This window comes from Triturus cristatus, chromosome 1_2 (assembly GCF_964204655.1).
Source record: "Triturus cristatus chromosome 1_2, aTriCri1.1, whole genome shotgun sequence".
Lineage (NCBI taxonomy): Eukaryota > Metazoa > Chordata > Amphibia > Caudata > Salamandridae > Triturus > Triturus cristatus.
Genome location: NC_140580.1, coordinates 661,761,762 through 661,780,535, shown reverse-complemented (window position 1 = coordinate 661,780,535; position 18,774 = coordinate 661,761,762). Strand labels below are relative to the sequence as shown.

At 46.3% G+C, this 18,774-nt stretch overlaps 1 protein-coding gene across 10 annotated transcripts in view; it reads left to right on the top strand.

The window, feature by feature from the left end:
* ARHGEF10L (Rho guanine nucleotide exchange factor 10 like) overlaps positions 1–18,774 on the top strand; it is a 585,939-nt gene that overhangs the window by 414,792 nt on the left and 152,373 nt on the right. For all 10 annotated transcript variants that reach the window (XM_085608202.1, XM_085608218.1, XM_085608210.1 and 7 more), the window contains 2 exons: positions 4,136–4,281; positions 12,620–12,801. In XM_085608202.1, the coding sequence (XP_085464328.1) occupies positions 4,136–4,281; positions 12,620–12,801 (328 nt within the window). The remainder of the gene's footprint in view (positions 1–4,135; positions 4,282–12,619; positions 12,802–18,774) is intronic.

Here is an 18,774-nt window from a genome sequence, read left to right as displayed (position 1 = left end):
TCGCCCCACTGCCAGGAGCAGCAGAGAAAGGAAAAAATAAAATGATAATAACAGAATGTTATATTCCAGGACAATAGCCTCAACTCCTCCCAGTATCCGGGTGAGCATTCCACATGCGGGCTATGGGCACAACCGGTAATGACGAGGTCTCAGAAGGACCCTCCGTTGGAGAAAAAGACCCTGAGCTTTACTGAATATCGGACAAAGCTGTTTTGTTTACAGAATCCAAAGGTACACCTTTCATAACCTGAGCACAATGCTGAGTAAAAGCTCTCAAACGCTGACACCCAACGGGCCAGAGAGGGAGTCAGTCCAGATCATTAAGATCCGCTAGTGGGGCAAACCAATTTTTACATGCAACACGACAATCGACGAGGGTGCCACTACCCATTGGGCTTTTGGGCTTTTGGGGTGTAGAAACAACAGGCAAGAGTCTGTAAAATAACCCAAAGGTTAGAAGATTGATACCATTATCCATGATATAAGTCTGGCGGGCCCCAGCCAGAATGTTTCTTGTTATTACTGGGTGCCTAAAATTAACAATTTCACAGCCCCCTTGAATTGTCTCCTGTAAAGGCCCAATCCATGACACACCCCGGGCCATCACAATGTTCTTGTAGTCCTGGATGTTAAATCTTGAGTGATTTGCAAGCCAATGGGATACTGTTAAGCAACTGACCCGAGGACTCCCGGTTAGGACCAAAATATAAGGGCAGCAAGCAGTTGGAAGGTTGAGCACTGGTAACAGGGATGCAGTGCTAAGGCCACGTTCATCTGTAGAGCAGGGGCCCATAGGACCCAGACCCCCCAGGTTGGCTCCCGGCCCCGCCCCCGTCCAAACCCACAAATCAATACTTGACGACCAGAGCTGTGGGTAAAAGAGGCCATGTTTATTACAAACCAACACACAAACATGACAATATATAATTAATACAATTCGATACGATATGGATTTATCAAATTCAATCGTTAAGCAATCTGTACATTTAAGTTGATCATAAAATCATAATCTATCAGCAAGTCTGACCAAACTTAATTTATATACCAGAGGAATGTTGTCTATTGCTCCAGCGCTAAGGAGCCTTCTGGCTCGCGTCCCCCAACCAACTAAGAGCCACTCAAGGCGCAACCCACCTGCGTCCTTGAGAGGTGAGCCCCTACCATCTGGTCCTTGTCTGCCACCTGAGGGGCCCACCCCTCCACCACCAGGCTGCCCATCGGGGCTCGTAGGGAATAACCAGGGGCGGATGCCCCATACCCTAGTTTGTAAACTGGCGCCCTTGCCCCCAGCCGGTGTCTCCATTTTCTCTGGGGTGAGCTTACTGTATCATCCCCTCAGTGCTGGCCTAGGGAGTATGCAGGAGGACTCCCCTTAACAATGTAAGGCAATTTATGTGGCCTCCTTACCGCCACTCTCTATTCAACTTCCAACACCTTTCCAAGCTCTACCTCTAGGGATGGGTGGCTGGGAGATTCAAGGAGTCCCCTGCATATCGGGGCTGGCGCCATAAGGAAGAGAGGGTGAGGACCAGGGCAAGTTGACCTAAATAGGCCCACGCCCACTCCTCCCCCTCGCTGTTGCCTGCTCCGGCCGGAAGTGATGTCACAACGTTACCCTGGAAGTGATTCACGCTGTAGTCACGCCCAGTCCTTCGAAGAGGAACCACGAGGGCATGGCCGGGTTTCCGGGGGCCGCGTCCTAATGGCGCGCTTCCTTACAGTTTGCGCTTTTCCAGATATGGTCGTCTGGTATGCCAGTGTAATTGTGAACATTAGTCCGTGGTAACCCGGTGGAGTGAACGGCAATTCAACAGTCTTGGGATTTTTGCTTCATTTTAGCAGCCGGTGGATGTGCCATAAAGGGCGTAGGTGATGAGTACCCACTCAGCCTCTGTATGAGGGTACAGTGGCAAATTGGCTCACAGGCGGGTCTAAACACAGTGCAACATCAGATTCCACATCCCCAGTAATAGAGGGGCTCTCTGGAACACCGTCCTAGATCATAGACACAGTTGTGCCGACAAGACCCAGGGATAGTCGTCTCTCAGCCAGGTCAATTCTTTTGAAATAATACCCACTGCCCTGGCCAAAAAAGAGGCAATTGTGGTGTGGCTAGGACCTGCAACCAGTATGCTGTCACAGCTTTCCTTTTGCCCATTTTACCAAGAATGCCTGTGACAACAACAGTCCGAGATAGCAGACTATATGGAGCAAAAAGGATCGGGGATCAGCTTAATTGATGTGGTGATCCAAGATGAGTAAAGGAACTGACACTTACTTCCTTCGAAGCAGGATTCCAGCCTCCGCAGTTCATGGAGAGCCGCTCCAGAAGAAACAAGCAAGAGCCGAGCCTCTTCCGCCTGCGGACGGGCCCGCTCTTGGCCATGGTACGTCCCATGTGCATCCCATGCTGTGGGGGGAAGAGCATCCTTTAGAGCACCTCTGGGCGCGGGGGTGAAGGCGGAGGCCCTCCTTGCTGCAACTCAGGCCTGGGTGTGTAGGCTGAATCCGCGGGCTTGCAACTGATGCATCCTGGGCTGCTGGGGAAAGAGCGTCCTTCAGTGCGCTGCCGGTGTGGTAGAGATGGTGGCGGCCCTCTTTGCCGCGGGTCAGGCTGGGGCATGTAGGCTGAAGCCCCCGGCCTGCACCTGATGCGTCCCCAGTATCTGATGTATCTGCTTCTTTTTTACACTGTAATGCTATTCTTCTCCTATTCTCCATCACTTTTCTTTCTATTCTTACTCTTTCTTCTAATTTGATCTCTACATCTTTTCTCCCACCCTCCCTCTTTATGTAGTTTTCCTCCTGCCTTTTTTTCATGATTGTTTTACTTTAATTTCTTCCTATGCTCTTTCCCAATTCTTTCCATCCTCCCTCTGACCACACCACCCTTCTACTCTCCCTCAGTTCATTCTCTTTCTCCTTCCCCCTCACTGCCCCCTGCCTCACCTCCTTCTCCATCACCTCCGTCCTTTCCATCTGGCCTCTCTTCACCTTAACCTTTCTCCCTTCTTCATTCTGTTTCTGGCTCCGCCTCATTCCTCCATTTTCTCCTTCCCCTCCTGCTATCCTTCTCTCAAAGCCCTCTCACCTGTTTCAACTCGCTCTCCGATTTTCATGTTCTACCACACTCTGATCTTCCCTTATTCACCCGTTCTCAACCTATTCCCTCTCTTCAACCCTTCTCTCCTCCCTCTTGACCACTCTTCTTTTATTCTTTTATCCCCTTCCTTCCCCTCCCTCCTACACCCTCTCCCAAAGGTCCTCCCTTTCGTAGAGATCTTCCTTCCCTCCTTGCCACCCAACTTCTTTCACGTCCTAGGAAGTCTCTCTTCCCCTTCTGCTTTATTACTACCCACTATTTCTATTTATTGAATTGAATATAAGGAGCGCATGGCTGAGCAAGGGCTTCCGAGCGCTAAAAGAGTTCCGGCAGTGAACAAGCTAAGCCAACGCCTAATTATTGTGCCCTCCATCTTCCCTTATCCCTCTTTCCCTTCCTCTCCCTGCATTACTTTCTCCTTTCCTTTCTCTGTTTCCCTTCTGCCCTTTTATCTCCATTCCTCACACCTTACTTCCTTGACCCACGTCCTTCCTATCCTCCCTTCTCCCATCCCCACTCTTTGTAGTTTTATCTCCGTTTTTCTGTTTATATGTCCTCCTCTTTCTCTTGTTTCTTTATTACCTCTTATAATTCCAACCTATTTTGCTTTTGGTCTCGTGTATATCTCTTCTTTCTTGTACTTAAAAAAAAATATTTTTGTACTTGCTTCATCCCGTTTACACAAGCTCACATTTTCACTTTCTGTTCTCCATTCTCCTCTTCTTTCTCCCTTATCTTCGTTCACGCTCTTGAGCTAAATCCTTTTGTCTTTACCCTTTCTTGTTTTGTTTCTTTTGCTTAGTTTCTTCAGTCTACTTCTCCCGTGTCTTCCCCTCGTTGTATTTACTTGATAAAACATGTTAATTACATTGCCTTGTCTTTCATAATTTCATGTTTTTGATGCTCATGTACACCTCAATTTCGAACTACCTTTCTTTGCCATCTCTTCTTTTGATTCCCGTCCCTCTCGGCTCACGTTTTTCCTTTTAACACCGTTTTACTTCTTTTCTCACCCTATTCCTTCCAACACAGATGCTGACTTCAGGCACCCGCCAGCTGCTTCTGTGCGAGACGCTGACGGAGACTGTGTACAGCGACCGCGGGCAACAGATCAAGTCCAAGGAGCGGAAACTGTTCCTGCTGAATGACGTGCTTGTGTGCGCAAACATCAATTTCAAGTACGTGCGATCAGCAACACTTGCGCATGCGCAATCAGAGGCGCGCCAGCCTGAAAGGGAATTGCTAGATGCCAGGTTGTCGAGGGCCCAAGATTTAAATATGTTAATTAGGCCCGTGCTCCCAGTTGGGAAGTTGAAAATATCCATAATTAAGGTGAAGTTGAAAATATCCATAATTAAGGTGCAGACGAAACCTCAGTCATGGTGCCACTGCACCTGCAGCACCACTGATTGCAACGCCTCTGGTCAAGACAGACTGGCACCACTCCCGTGAGGCCTGTGGAGCTGAGGCAGAGTCAGTCGCTTCCCCTCTCCTGCACTTTAGAGGGGAAAGATATAGCGTTTTTTTGCTTATTGGATTCCGCCATTACGGGGTGAGAGTGCATTTTTAGCTCCAATGAGTATAATCCGCTTGTTTTTACATAGAGATTTAGGAGGAGGTGATAATTTCGGCCCCAATGTTGTTGCCGTTGCCAGCTCCATTTATTCCGTGTAACAGGGCAGAACAATGTGTCCTGTTGTAAGGGACAGGTATGACTACTCGCCTTGAGAATAGGACATGCTTTTTGCCCTGTAACCTGGACATGCTGTGGTGTTCCAGTCATTTGGAGTGGGTTCACCAGTATGATGTCTGAGAGCAGGGCTTTGAGTGGGATGAAAAAACTGGGTGGTCTCTCAAATGGGCGTGGCCAATGTAATTAGAGTGTGGCTTAAATAAACGTAAACTAAAAATCTGTGCTTGGCATATAGTGTGCCGCCCGACTTTTATTTTGCTGTTTGTTATATGATATATGAACCAACAAGTAACATCATGCCTAAACGTCAGGAATATTGGCTTTGCCAATGGTTGTTAGTTGCATAAGCTTAATTAGCAGAAACTATGGCTTGTATATAATATTGAAAAAGCTTCCACTTAAAGCCCTGGTGACACCACGACAATGTTGCTGCTCCTGAGTTTCAAAAAGAGAAGGGAGATCCAGAGAGAAAATGACTCTTTAAAGGATTTCCCTTCCCCTACAATGCTCACCTGACATGACGTCATGCCATAACTTCTCCACTAGTGAGAAGTGAGCCCGCGCACATGGGTGTGCCTGCTGTCTCTGCAGTATGGGAAAAAACACGGATGGCCTGTGCCAGGGCACAAAACGGCGCAATAGAGACCCGTTTTGAGGCCTCCTTTAAAAAACGGCCGGGCCGGTGAGACCCGGCCCACTAAAATCCCTCTTTGAGAGTACCTGCCACAGCCTCTTGTTATCAGAGCACGCCTTCTACGTCTCATGCTTAGGAGTAAAGCATGTATTTTCCCAGTAGGCCGGACGGGAGAACCCATTCTCAGATATTTCCAGAAAGACGCAAACAGGAGGAGGTAATGGTGCTTTCGGCTCAAAGGTCGAAAATAAGGTGTTCCCTGCCCAGTAACTATGGCAGGAGTTGGGCAGCTTTCTTGGTAAAGTTTGACTGACAGATGTTGCTGCTGGGAGGTGGTGGTGTGAGAAAGAGAGGTGCATGTGCTATCAGAAAGGTTATTAAATGTCCCAGCACTTTCGTTCATGACATTCCTTAAACCAGCAGCCAACATTTAAATATGTGTAAAAAAAGTAAATTAAATATGGGTTTGTTTAAAAACCGCCATTTACACCTCACGTTTCAGCGGTAGGGCACATGTTGTGTCTGGGGGTAAGGCAGGGTTGATGTCTGAGTGGAGTATGATAGTGGGACACCTGCTAAGGGGTTGGTGTAATCCACCAGTGGGTTGGATGTACTTTGTGTGTGGTTGGATTTGGTAACACGTCTTGTATGCTGTGGGGCATTAGAGGTTCAACAGTGGAATTATGCGGAGAGATTTGATGATGAATCCTTATGCGGTGTGTGAAGGCGTGCACATTGAGGCCAGTGCTTTCTGTGGGTGTGCGGCGACTCAGCCGTGAGCCCCATGCACTGTTAGGGTGGGATACCAGCTGCGATTAGGTGGGTTTGCATGGGCGAAGGCGTCTAAGTTGGTGGAGTGGTTCACAGTTGCTGTGTGGGTGTTGGTGCCCTGGGGTAGCGTAGGAGCTGTTTATTTGGAATGGTTCGGTGGAGGCATGAATAAGTTGTGTGGCTAAACTACTGCAGCATTGGGGTCCACAAGCTCTGTGAGTGAACATGTTCGATAGTGGAGTCCAAGCACTGAGTGGCTGAAGGGGTTCTCACCTCGGGTAACCATGCCGGCAGCGGTGTGGGTGCAGAGGTGGTGCATGTGCTCTGTGGGTGGAGTAGTTTGCTGATTATTGCACATGCTAGGCAGGCAGAGGTGGTGAGATGTTTTCTGTAGAGGATGGGCCCATGTGATGCATCTCCGGCCCCCCGATGACCAGATATTGAGCAGTAGGAATGGCAAAGGGTAACCTGCCTGGCACAGCAGATTCCTGTTCCCTTTGCCGCATATCAGCAGCATCAGGGAATTACTCATGGGCTACAAAAATGGAGGAAGGACCACTGGTAAGGCACTAAGGAGCAGGGGTTTGTTCCCAACAAAGGTATAGATCTTGGAAATGAATAGGAACTTGGCAAAAATGTAGGGAATGTAACTCAAAAAAGACCGTTTGATTTATTTGAGTTGTTTGCTTAATGCTCTATTTTAAGGGGTGTTTGTGGAATTGCGGTACGACATTGTAGGTGCGTTGGTGGTGACACAGCCAAGTATACACCAATACTGTCTGCTGAGGTGATCTCTGGCTCGAGGGGTTGATTTCAGGGTGCTTTGAGTCGAGCTGTTGAGGGACATATTACTGACCTTTCATCTTTTCTTTCCTCAGACCCAGTGTCAGGTGGGTGGCATGTGCCTGTGGTGATCATGCGGGGATGGGGCTACAAGCTTGGGTGTTTGTTGGGGCGGGAACTAGAGCGGACAGTTTGAGTGCTAAAGAGTGGTTTAGGAACCTTGGTATGGCAGTGGGTGAAGTTCAGTGCACGTGGGTTCAGGAGTGACAGAGGGGACCTGTTTCGGGGGTGGGCGGGAGCTGCACCATGCATGTATCTGCGGGTGTGGTGTTCTGGTGGTGGAGAACGCAGTGTGCCCCCGCAAATGGATCTAACAAAGGGTGCAATGTCGTGTGTGTGTGCCACACCTGCTGTGAGACGCGCTTCTCAAAACCCTTCACAAAGCTGTGCACAAATGTGGGAGTTACCTTCTGGTAACAAACAAGGAAGTGATAGAAAATGACTCCAGAATGAGATTTTAGTGTTTAGGACGATGCACAGGTGGGAGAGGGTTGGCTAATGTGTTTGAAAACCAGTGTTGACATACATGAAGTAACTTTTTGTGGTTTGCTTGGTCTCACAAAACAAGAGAATGCTAGTGGGCTCCTGGAATCCTTTTAGGGTTAACCTGGGTTGGCCCTGGATTTTCTTCATGTCTGTGGTAGCATTCCTGGGTGGTTAAGGCTGGGTTATCTGTGTCCGTACAATAGCATTATTGGGAGAACAGGATTATTGTGTCCTGGTTGTCCTGGGTTTGTCCTGGAGCCTGCCTGGGATGGATAGATTGGTTGGGCCCTGGTGTCCCTGCACATGAATAGTAGCTTTTATGAGAATGACCTTTCTCAGCTTCTCTAAAGCTCTCCTCATTGTGTGTTCAAGGGACCATCCACTGCCTTCATAACTTTTGCTTGCTGTGTAACCCAGTGTAGAAGATAGCTTTACTAACACAAGTGCTTCTGGTGTGACCTTGCCAGAGGCGTCAGGGGCGGCCTCACCACAGTGTTATAATGCGGCCAACCATGAGGCTTCTGATGTAGGCTAACGATGAAGCTTCTGGCGTGACCCTGCCTTGATGCTTCATATGCAACATTACCAGGAGACTTCAGGTTTGGCTTATCTAGCATGGTTCAGGTGTGGCCTAACACTCAGGCTTGAAAGTGTAACCTAACACTCTAACTTCAGAAGTTTTATAGCTACATGGGTGTCAGACGTGTACTAACCAGAAAGCTTCAAATGGTGCCTAATCAAGAATTGCACATAAACTTCCCAGAACTGTTGTGACCAGTGACCACTCCCTTTTTCTCCTTGTGATTTGAGCGTGCATCCTTCGGAGGTCCTCTTTTTCCTCCGCACCCTGTTTCTTCTTTCTCCACATGATGACTCCTGGGTGACTACCCTTTTCCCCTGCTTTTGGGAGTTTTGCTTGAAAACATCTATGGAACAGATCCACACCACTTTGAAATTTTCCAGGTTATTCTTGTGCTACTAGAATATTATGATGGTGCAAACACGAAGCATTGTAGGAAGAACTCGACATCCAGTGAGCAGCTAACTGCATCCTTCTCTGGACCTTCAAAATGAGATGGAAAATCCATGGGCAGAGACCAGGGGGTGATATTAATTATTCCGGTCAATGTCTCTGTGATAGGTCCCATCCATACTAGTTGTGACCCCGGAAAGAGCAATAATCTAGGGGGACAGAATTATCCGGTCAAGTACCACAGGTTTTTCCTGTTTACGGGATTCTTTATGCTGACATTTTCCACCTGCCCTGAGCAGGTGGTAATAGTCCATGGAAACCTTTGCGGTTTTACAGATTCGTTTCTGCACCCAGTGAAACCAGGCTCATCTTCGCTCACCTCGTAATCCCGAATGCAGGAAAAACCAGAACATTAGAAGTCAGCAAGTGCGGTATCACCGAGGGATACTGCTGAGAACTCCCAATGAGGGCTAAGGACATTTTCCATCGCTTGTTCTGGCACCACTGCAGGCCATAAGCTATATCATTTTTATGTTAAATTAGTTGCAATAAAAATTTTAGCCCCATAGTCACTTTTTTAGTTACTCTCAGGGTAGTTGCAGCTACATTATCAAAGTGGAGGATATTGTGTGCTGCTGCTACCTTTGATAGTCTGTGACTCTCCTGGAGAACCACATAGCTGTATTTCAAGCTTTTAGGTATCCTACAACACTTAACTGCAAAGATGACTCCATATCTTGACCCCATATCTTGACCCCTCTAACATTTCTATTGGCCTTCCTACATGTCGGAACCCCTTTCAGAGGGCCATGGGGTAGACAGGGTTAGTGGACCCAACCATGGGGGTTGAAGCTTTTTACTCCGGACGCCCTGGGGCCTGACCTACTAATGATTCTGAGCAACTGAGCCAAGTACCTCTTCAGCACTTGACTCTCAGAAATAGCATGGCCTGAGTAGTTCAAGGCTTCCTCGGGGAAGGAAGTAAAGGGCAGGTGGATACAGGGGAGTGAAGACAGGCGCACAATGCAAAATGCACACAGCAGCAGCAATACATCATTGCCCTCTCAAATACCCACTTTTTATAGAAAAAATATTAGAGAAGCATTTTATTTCTAGGAACAACACAAAGGAAAAATACAACATTCAAAAACAACCACACACATCTTCTTACTCCAGGTAACCCCTTCTGGCATGCGGGGTCACCGTATCCTCTCTGTACACGGGCTCTGGCCTGTTTGGCACATCAAAGTCCTCAGCGGTGGCCTCTTCTGGCTGACGGGGTCGCGACTCACGCGGGCTACTGCCCTCACAGCACGACAATATTCTCACTGAGGCTCTCCAGTCATACGGGGTCACAGCTCACCTCTGCACAAGGGCTAGGCCCACCACAGCACGGCAGTCCTCTTTCGGTGGCCCTTCCGGCCATACGGGGTAGCTGGCTCCTCACTATGCATGGTGTGGTGCACAAGGCTCAAATCAGGGTGGCCCTCCCCTGGCAAACGAGGGTTGCTGACTTCGTCCTGCACAGAGACTTCGACCTGATCGGTGCAGGAGCAGTCTTCTCACACCTCGCAAAGAGAGTCCACTCGGCAGGGCTCCCCACTAGACCTTGCTCTTTCCCACGCTGTCTTCTTCCTCACAGGGCACACTGGTCTTGGCAAGCAGGCAGGCGGCTCTGGTGCTCCAGGCTCCAATGCAGGTGGTCTTGAACTCACTGGGTGATGTCCTCCACGAGCAGGGAGACTACCAGGCCTTCACTCCCAGTCTAGGTCACTGGCAGAAGTCTTGCAGAGCTTCCCCTCCTCACAGATTTTTGGGGTCTTAAGCTCCTCTTCCTATTGTCCATTTCCAGGCACCAAATGTAATTAAGAGTCTAAGTCTTTGATGTTTATGTTGGGAGTCTGCTTTTTTTGAAAGTGCTCACTCCTCTGCCCTCTCTCCCTCTTGAAAGCAGTATGTCACTGCAGGAGTGACTCTAAAGCTAATATCTCCTCAACACAGGCCATGGGATTGATTAGAGTTCACGCCTGAATGTTAGCCACAGTAATATGTGTATCAAAAAGGTTTTGCCAGGGCCCGCCCCTTCTCTTCATTACTCTCTTCTCAGCCCCATCTCCTTCCTGAGGTGTGCCAAAAGCCTTCCTTGTGACCTCTCACTGAATCAAAGAGCACCCTTTGAATGTTACCGGGGAAGCCTGGCACTCATCTCTCGTGTGTGTCCCACTCAGCTCACAAGAATGCAGCACAACATAAATCTTCCTTGGGGGGGATTCCTATAACTTCTCTCCTAATGTTTCATCATGCCGGCTTGGGTCTCCAAAATTGGAACCCAGAACACATACATCCAGCACATGCATTCAGTACACATGCACTTTACAGTACTGCATTATCCCTGTATTGTACCCTTCCCAGGCACACAAACACCCAGCACAGATACACCACTATGTACTACACAGCACTACACACCAAATGGATGTAGGCTAAATGTGAGTTAAGCACACAGCACCTAAAGTTTTATTGAATGAACCTGTAGGCCCCACTCCAGTGACGGGTTAAAAAGGACCTGTTCAATCCTACTGATCACTGCACGGTATGCTGCCAAGACTCCACTCATGCTGCAGTGGTGGCCGCCACAAACAAAAGGTGGTAGGGCGGGTGGAGGGAACACGGGAGGGAGAGTGTGGGGGATGTTAATAATAATATAAAGATAAAAGAACTTACCTTAAGCTGCCGGCCGCCACCCTCATTGCACCTCCTTTGCAGCCCCTGGGACAGACTCCCTGTGCAATCCCGCACTGCTCTCATGCTGAGAGGAGCATGGGGATTGGTCTGGCGGTGCTGAAAAGATGCTCCGCTTAGGTCATGGATTCTGGGGGGTTTCTTCAGCCCGGCAGTTCATTGCAGCCGAATTGGAGAAACCTAAGTGAGCAGACGGCCGGCCAAACACACACGAGCAGTTAGAATTGCACATAGGACTCCTCCTCCCCCCTCCCATGTCCCAGCCCCGCCCCTTCCGGCACGTGCAGGCTCAGAGCCGGCATATGAAAAATAAAACGATGATAGAACATCATTTTATTTTTCACATCCTGGCTGCGAGCCAGGCAGTGAGGCTGCACTCCTCCACCATTGCAGAGGAGCCGCCGCTGTCAAGCTGCATATCTCCTGGTGAAGGCAGTAGCCTATCACCACTACGAGGGTAGCACTTGGGTCCCCTCCTGGTCCAAATAGACTGCAATCCGTGACACAGCCTGTGTCATGGCGCACATGCATGATCCTTGTTTACCTATGACATTACAAATCAGCATGAGCGATCGAGACATCAGCACAGTTGGGGCTCTCAGGGCAGGGGTGCAGGTTCATTACCACGCAAATTACTTTTCTGTCCCAAAACTACACAATTTGTTTGCAAAAAGGTAACCCTTATAGATTTTTTTAACATGATAATCGCCAAGCCTGCTCCCTAGAGGCTAAGCAAGCTGCAGCATAGCAGGCACACACACGTTCTAAATTATGCCTTAGATTTTGAAAGCATATTTTAGAATCTTTAGATTTTGAAAGCATATTTTAGAATGATCCTCTGAAGATCTGAAGATAGAGTAGTTAACATCAAATCTAGTAATGAGAGCAGCTCAGAGGTTAATGATACCTGCTGCACTGGCATTCTGCAAAGTTATTTTAAGACAATACCATGATCAATGTCTCATAAATGCAAGATTTTATTAGGAAAGAAACAGTAAACCGACTGTCTCTATTTTAATATTTTTGTTGTCAGAAAGTCAAAACAAGTGGTAAGTTCTGCAAGTGAGTGAATGCTTTTTATAATCCGCACCTCTGTTAAATCCTTCTCTGTTTGTGTTTTTGAACGAGGCATGTGTTTTTTTAAAAAGTCTGTGCCCATGGTGTGATGCCTGACAAGGATGACTTTCTTGAGGAAGTATTCCACATCTTGTGGAAAGGCAGCCATCTCTTCTGCAACTAGCATTTTTTCTGTACTTCTGCTTACAATCCCCCGAAAGTTGTTGTGCCAGCCTCTGCTAGGTGTCACGGAAAAGCGTGGTGGTGAAAGTAGAAATTAAATTCTCTGACATATACATGTATGTGCTTCCCCTGTCACAGGGGCCAGCCTGACATCAGCAGCCTGGTGCCCGTGGGCCCAAAGTATGTCCTAAAGTGGAGTGCGGCCCTGCCGCAGGTCCAAGCCGTGGAGGTTGGTCAGGAGAGTGGCAGCTACGAGAAAGAGAGCATTTCGGTCCAGTACTCCGGAGCAAAGAAGCCTTCATCCTCAAGTCAGGTGCAAAGTAAGTACGAACTTGGGCCAAGAGCTCAAATAAATCCTTTTTTAGCAGTGGTTTCACACCTAGGGTATGCATGTGCGGAGTATAAAGGTAGATATGACCACCCTTCCCCCACGCCCCTACCTCCACCACTTACTGCTGTACATCTGGAGAAGGAAAATTCTTTAGGTAATTCATAACCGAAAAAAGCTGAGGTGAAGACAGAGGCCAGGCGGGTGTTATGCCACAATATCCAGTGCAGCATATTGACCTGTCGGAATGTGGAGTGCAGGATTTCAACTGCGATTATTGCCTCAAGTTTAGAATATATAGGTAAGTATAGATTTATTATTCCTAAATCGACATTAATGTACCTTGAAGAATAGAATGTAGGCATTTCTTCAGGGTATGTAGATTTGGAATTAAATAAGTAATTAAATCTATGTACATATCTTCAATGTACATGCACGTGGAGTTAAAAATGCTGCATCTATGTATACAAATCTTCATGATAAATAGTGTGGAGGTAAGACTAGTAAGTATACTTACCCTCAGGCTGTAATGGTGGTCTTTATCCTGCCCTCAATATTTTTGCAGGTCAATATTTTTTTTCTCTTGATGTTGTGACTTATACTCAGTCAGTTGTGGAAACACCCCACGGACTTGATGCCTACAAAGCCAGTCCCCCTCCATCCAGTCCCAGGGAGTATTTTGAAAGGATAACACATTTAAAATGGCCTATCATTGCATTTGTTGAAGGTGAAGCCTTGAAAAATCATGAAGATTGAAGGTGGGAGTGGGAGTGAGAGTGAGAGGATTCTGGCATGGAAGACGAGAAAGGGTGGGCGTATGATTCTTTTTTTTTTTTCTTGGGTTGATACTATTTGTAACAATTGATATTTAAATAACTTTTCTTCAATGGAACCGTAGTCTGCACCCAGGCAAAACTACTGTTCTTGAACAAAGGAACATGTTACTGCCTGAATAGAAGCTGGACTGAAGATACACTGCTTATAAGAAGTTCAGAATTCAGCATTCTGTCAGTCTGGCTAATGGGAAACACCGTAAAGACAAAGATATAATGGACGGAGCGCTGAAACTTTTCAGACACTCACCCCCAGTCACAGATCTGGGTTGAATCCATCATCGTTCTTTAGCTCAATTTGCCACCCCAGTTCAGACATAGCTATATGCAAATCAGTCTTGACCCTGTGCCTCATGGGACCTGGCTTGGCAGTTCGGGCTGGACTGTTCCCATGAGGCACAGTGTCAAGACTGATTTGTATATGGCTAGGTTCAAACTGGAATGGCATAGTTAGCAAAAAAACGATGGATTTAGGCCCAGATCTCTGTACTGGGGTGAATGAATGACATTGTTCGGCATTCTGTCCATCAACTGTTGTTTTTGCATAATGGGAAACACAGCCACCGCCTCTGGACCGGGTACAAGCCTAGCACATATAATGCAACAGTCTAGGCCCTCTCTGCTGCCACAGGAAGCCCTGGAATATTGTTATGCCATTTTTGTTTTCCAATTCCAGGCCAATTTGTGTACCTTTTGATTATTTGAGCAAATTGCTAAGGAGTAACTCTTGTCTAGCAGACACCAGATACACTGATTTGGAATCATAAAACTGTATGTTTGTGATTTATGTGCCAGCACCTTCACATGTGTTAATAATGTCAAGGTGCCAATCTGCCATCCTCCTACCAAGGTCTGGTATTTGTAGGTTAAAGTTAAATTGCATAATACCAAAAGGCAACAGGAAATTCACAAACAGGAACATTTTGTACAAAACACCCTATACTTGACCTAGGAAATTGCAACTATCTTTGCAGTAGCTTGTAAGATAGATGGGTCTGTTTACTAATGTTACAGATAGAGACTTCTAGCTGCAGATTCATCACCTTCTAAATATTATCCAGGCATCAGATTGGATCTGGAAACTTTTCAGCTATGCTTCTGCACGCCGGAAGGTGGCACCTTGCGGCTCCACACTGACTCCTTTCCGCTCTGGAAATATGTGGGAGCTATATAGGTGCCACTCACATTTGCTGACATCAGTTTCTTTCTTCCTGTGCCTCACAGGCATGGATCTGGAGCTTCTCTTGTCTCCGAGACCGCTTTTTTTTCAACTTTCTTCCAAATTTATAATTGTTTGCAAGGGCTGTCACTCCCTAAGATGACAGGTTCTATACCCTGCAAACCCTGTTGCAAGCAGATGCTTGTGACAGATTCTCACCAGTTTTTCCTATTATATCGGACCCCAACTCCAAGACCTGCAGAGACTGTGCGTTGATGTTCCTGAAGGCCATCAGGGAACTTTGTTGCCAACCACCAGAAGACACAGTGTTGAAACTGCTCCAAGTCCTGCTTCAAGTCAAAGGTCTTATCCCGATTCTGCTCCCAAAGTCAATGAAGGTGTTCTAGAGGCCAGACTTCGTCACACTTTTAGTCGTCTGGTAATCACAAAAAGTCGATGCGGATTTCATTACCTTCTTACTATTCCTACTCAACTGATGTGGGGAACAGCCTTTATAACACAGGCATTACCATGCAATGCCTTTACTATGCACTGCCTTTAACACGCATGCCTTTTCCATGTCTATACTATTACCACGCATGCCTTTACGAAGCAACTTAAGCTTACTTAAGGTAAGTGTGTGTGTGTGTGTGTGTATGTATGTGTGTGTGTGTGTGTATATATATATATATATATATATATATATATATATATATATATATATATATATATATATATATATATATATATATATATATTTTCACTGAAAAAACCATAGGTTTCACACATGTTATAGTTAGCTGGACATTTTACTGATAAAAAACCAATGAAATTCCCCCGTTATAGTTACTGCAGGCAACTATAACTCACGCGACCGCAATCCTCTGCTGATGCTAATACTGTATTTAGACACTTATTTGCCCATGTCTTCTTCCATTAAATTTTAGCTTTACATATATTACAAATATTTTTTTTTCATAAAGACACATATGTCATCAGCAGAAGATTGCGGTCGCGTGAGTTATAGTTGCCTGCAGTAACTATAACGGGGGAATTTCATTGGTTTTTTATCAGTAAAATGTCCAGCTAACTATAACATGTGTGAAACCTATGGTTTTTTCAGTGAATTTGCAAGGTTTTTTAAATGCTAAGTTACTTTACGCCATTCGTGGCGTGCGCGCCCAGTTAACGCAGTTCGTTCCGTGCGCGCACGGTGCGCTTCGCGCACCGCGCGCCCACTTTACGCAGTTAGTGCCGTGCATGCACAGTGGTCACGGGGTGCGCTGCGCGCTCCGCGTGCCCACGTTAAGCGGGATGGGCCATGTACGCACGATGCGCTTCACGCACCGTGCGCACATAGGGGACATATTTTGCGCATCTTTGTGAAATGTATTCTTTGTTAACTTCTTAGCTCAAATAAGCCATGCACAAATGGTGCCCTGCTGGCACCATTTGCACACGGGGTGGGGAGAACGTGGATATTTTTTTTTTTAAAAAATGTTTACCGTACGCGTACGGTAAGCGTAATCGGCGATTTTCCGAAAAAAAATTGTTTTTTTTTTTTGGGCTTGGGGGTTGTTTGGGGACCCCTGTATCAATGCTGGGTGGTTAGGATCTCATGAAACTGCCTCTTTACACATTTTTGGGGTTCGTTTTTGCTGCCCAACTCAGGAAGCGAGAGAGAAAATGGTGGCCGCCACTTCCTGGTTTCGACCGATTCGAATGTTTACTAAGATCTAAGAGCCAATCAGAATCGTGCTCGCGCACGCCACCGTACGCGTACGGTAAGCGTACCGTAAGCGCACCGTAAGCTGGCTCAGATATATATATTGATTTAAAGGCTATTTTCTCAGAATCTACTGAACAGATTTACACCAAACCTACAAAAGGCACTTCCTTGACCTGGGGACTACCTCTCTGCCAAATTTCATTAAATTCTGTTCAGCCGTTCGGGCTGTAGCCCTGTCTAAAGGTCCTATGGAAAAATGCATGGGAAAAACGCGTTTTGGGACCCCCCTTTTATCTCAGCCCCCGCTTGACGAATCCCCCCGAGACTTTCAGGGTAGGAGCGGAGCGTAGCGCCCCACCTATTTTGAAAAATTCGCGAGGATTCGTCGACCGGCGCCAAAGTTATTCAAAATAGAATGTTGCGGATTTCCTATGGAAACGTGGTCCTAACTATAACTACCTACTGGCGACCGCCAGTAGGTAATATATATATTCACTGAAAAAACCATAGGTTTCACACACGTTATAGTTAGGAATTAGCATTTAAAAAACCTTGCAAATTCACTGAAAAAACCATAGGTTTCACACATGTTATAGTTTGCTGGACATTTCACGCGTACAAAACCATTGAAATTCCCCCGTTATAGTTAGTTCAGCTAACTTTAACTCGCGCAACCGCAATCCACTGCTGATGACGTCACATATTACATCACTCATGACATGCTCAGTGACATCACTCATGACATCACTGATGACATCTCAAATTACATCAGTGCGCGCACGGTGCGCGGCTATAGATATTTATGTACTTTTAACTGCAATTTTCTCAGGAACTACTGAACAGATTGACACCATATATGCAAAAGGCACATGTCTGACCTGAGGACTACCTCTTTGCCAAATTTCAAGTAATTCTGTTCAGCCGTTCGGGCTGTACCTTCGACTAAAGGTCCTACGGGAAAATGCATGGGGAATTCGTGTTTTGGGACCCCCTTTTTTCTCAGCCCCCGCTTGACGAATCACCCCGAGACTTTCAGGGTAGGAGCTGAGTGGAGCGCCCCATTAGTTTTGTAAATTTAGCGAGGATTCGTCAACCGGCGTCAAAGTTATTCAAAATAGAATTTGGAGATTTCCTATGGAAACACGGTCCTAACTATAACTATCTACTGGCGACCGTCAGTAGATAATATATATATATATATATATATATATATGTATATATATATATATATATATATATATATATATATATATATATATATATATATATATATATATATTACTGAAAAAACAAGGGTTAAAATAATGCTTTCCTTGTAGCAAAAACATAAGCTTGCAGGGTTTCGTGAAAGCCAAGCATTATGTTCTCACAAACCATACACAGTGTTTCACTCTGGCAAAGTGGTTATGAGGACTCACTCGAAATTATCCTTAAGGTTGTTTCGGATTTCCACGTTAGTCAGACCATCTCTTTACTAACATTCTTACAGAATCCCTCTAGTCACGCTGAAAGAACACTTCGGGCTAGATGTACGACACACTTTACTTGTCGGCCGTTTGCAACCGGTAAATTGCATTTTTGTATGTACAAATTCTATTTTGCGGGTCAGTTACCTACTTCCGACCCACAAAATCGGGCTTACGAGTCACTATTTGGAAGGGGAGTGCCAAGGGCATCCCTTCCTAATAGTAAGTCACATGGGAATGTCCGATTGTTTTGCGGCTGGAATGCAGTCGCAAAACAATTGCAGTTTACCACCTACTTCAAGTAGGTGGTAAGCCAGTCACAAGCGGAAAGGGGTCCCCAGGGGACCCCTTCCCTTTTAATGAATGGTAACGAAAACGTTTTTTTAAGAGCAGACAGTGGTCCCAAAGACCACTGCCTACCCTTAAAAAATGAAACCGAAACGTTTTATTTCTCTTTTGAAACACATCCCATTTTCCTTTAAAGAAATCATCCTGCATCAAAAAAAAGTTGCTGTATTTAAAAGCAGACACAGACATGGTGATTTGCTGTCCTCAACAGGCCACCAGCCCTGTGTTATTGCCCATTCTTAATGGGTTGCAAATTGCGACCTGCCTCATGAATATTGATGAGGCAGATCAATTGCAACCCCATTGGGAATCACTATTGTGTCTGAGACACATTAGTACATTTCATTTTGCGGGTCTCTTATTGCGAGTCTCAGAAAATCGCAATTAGAGACTCGCAAAATGAAATGGTCACACATCTGGCCTTTCATTC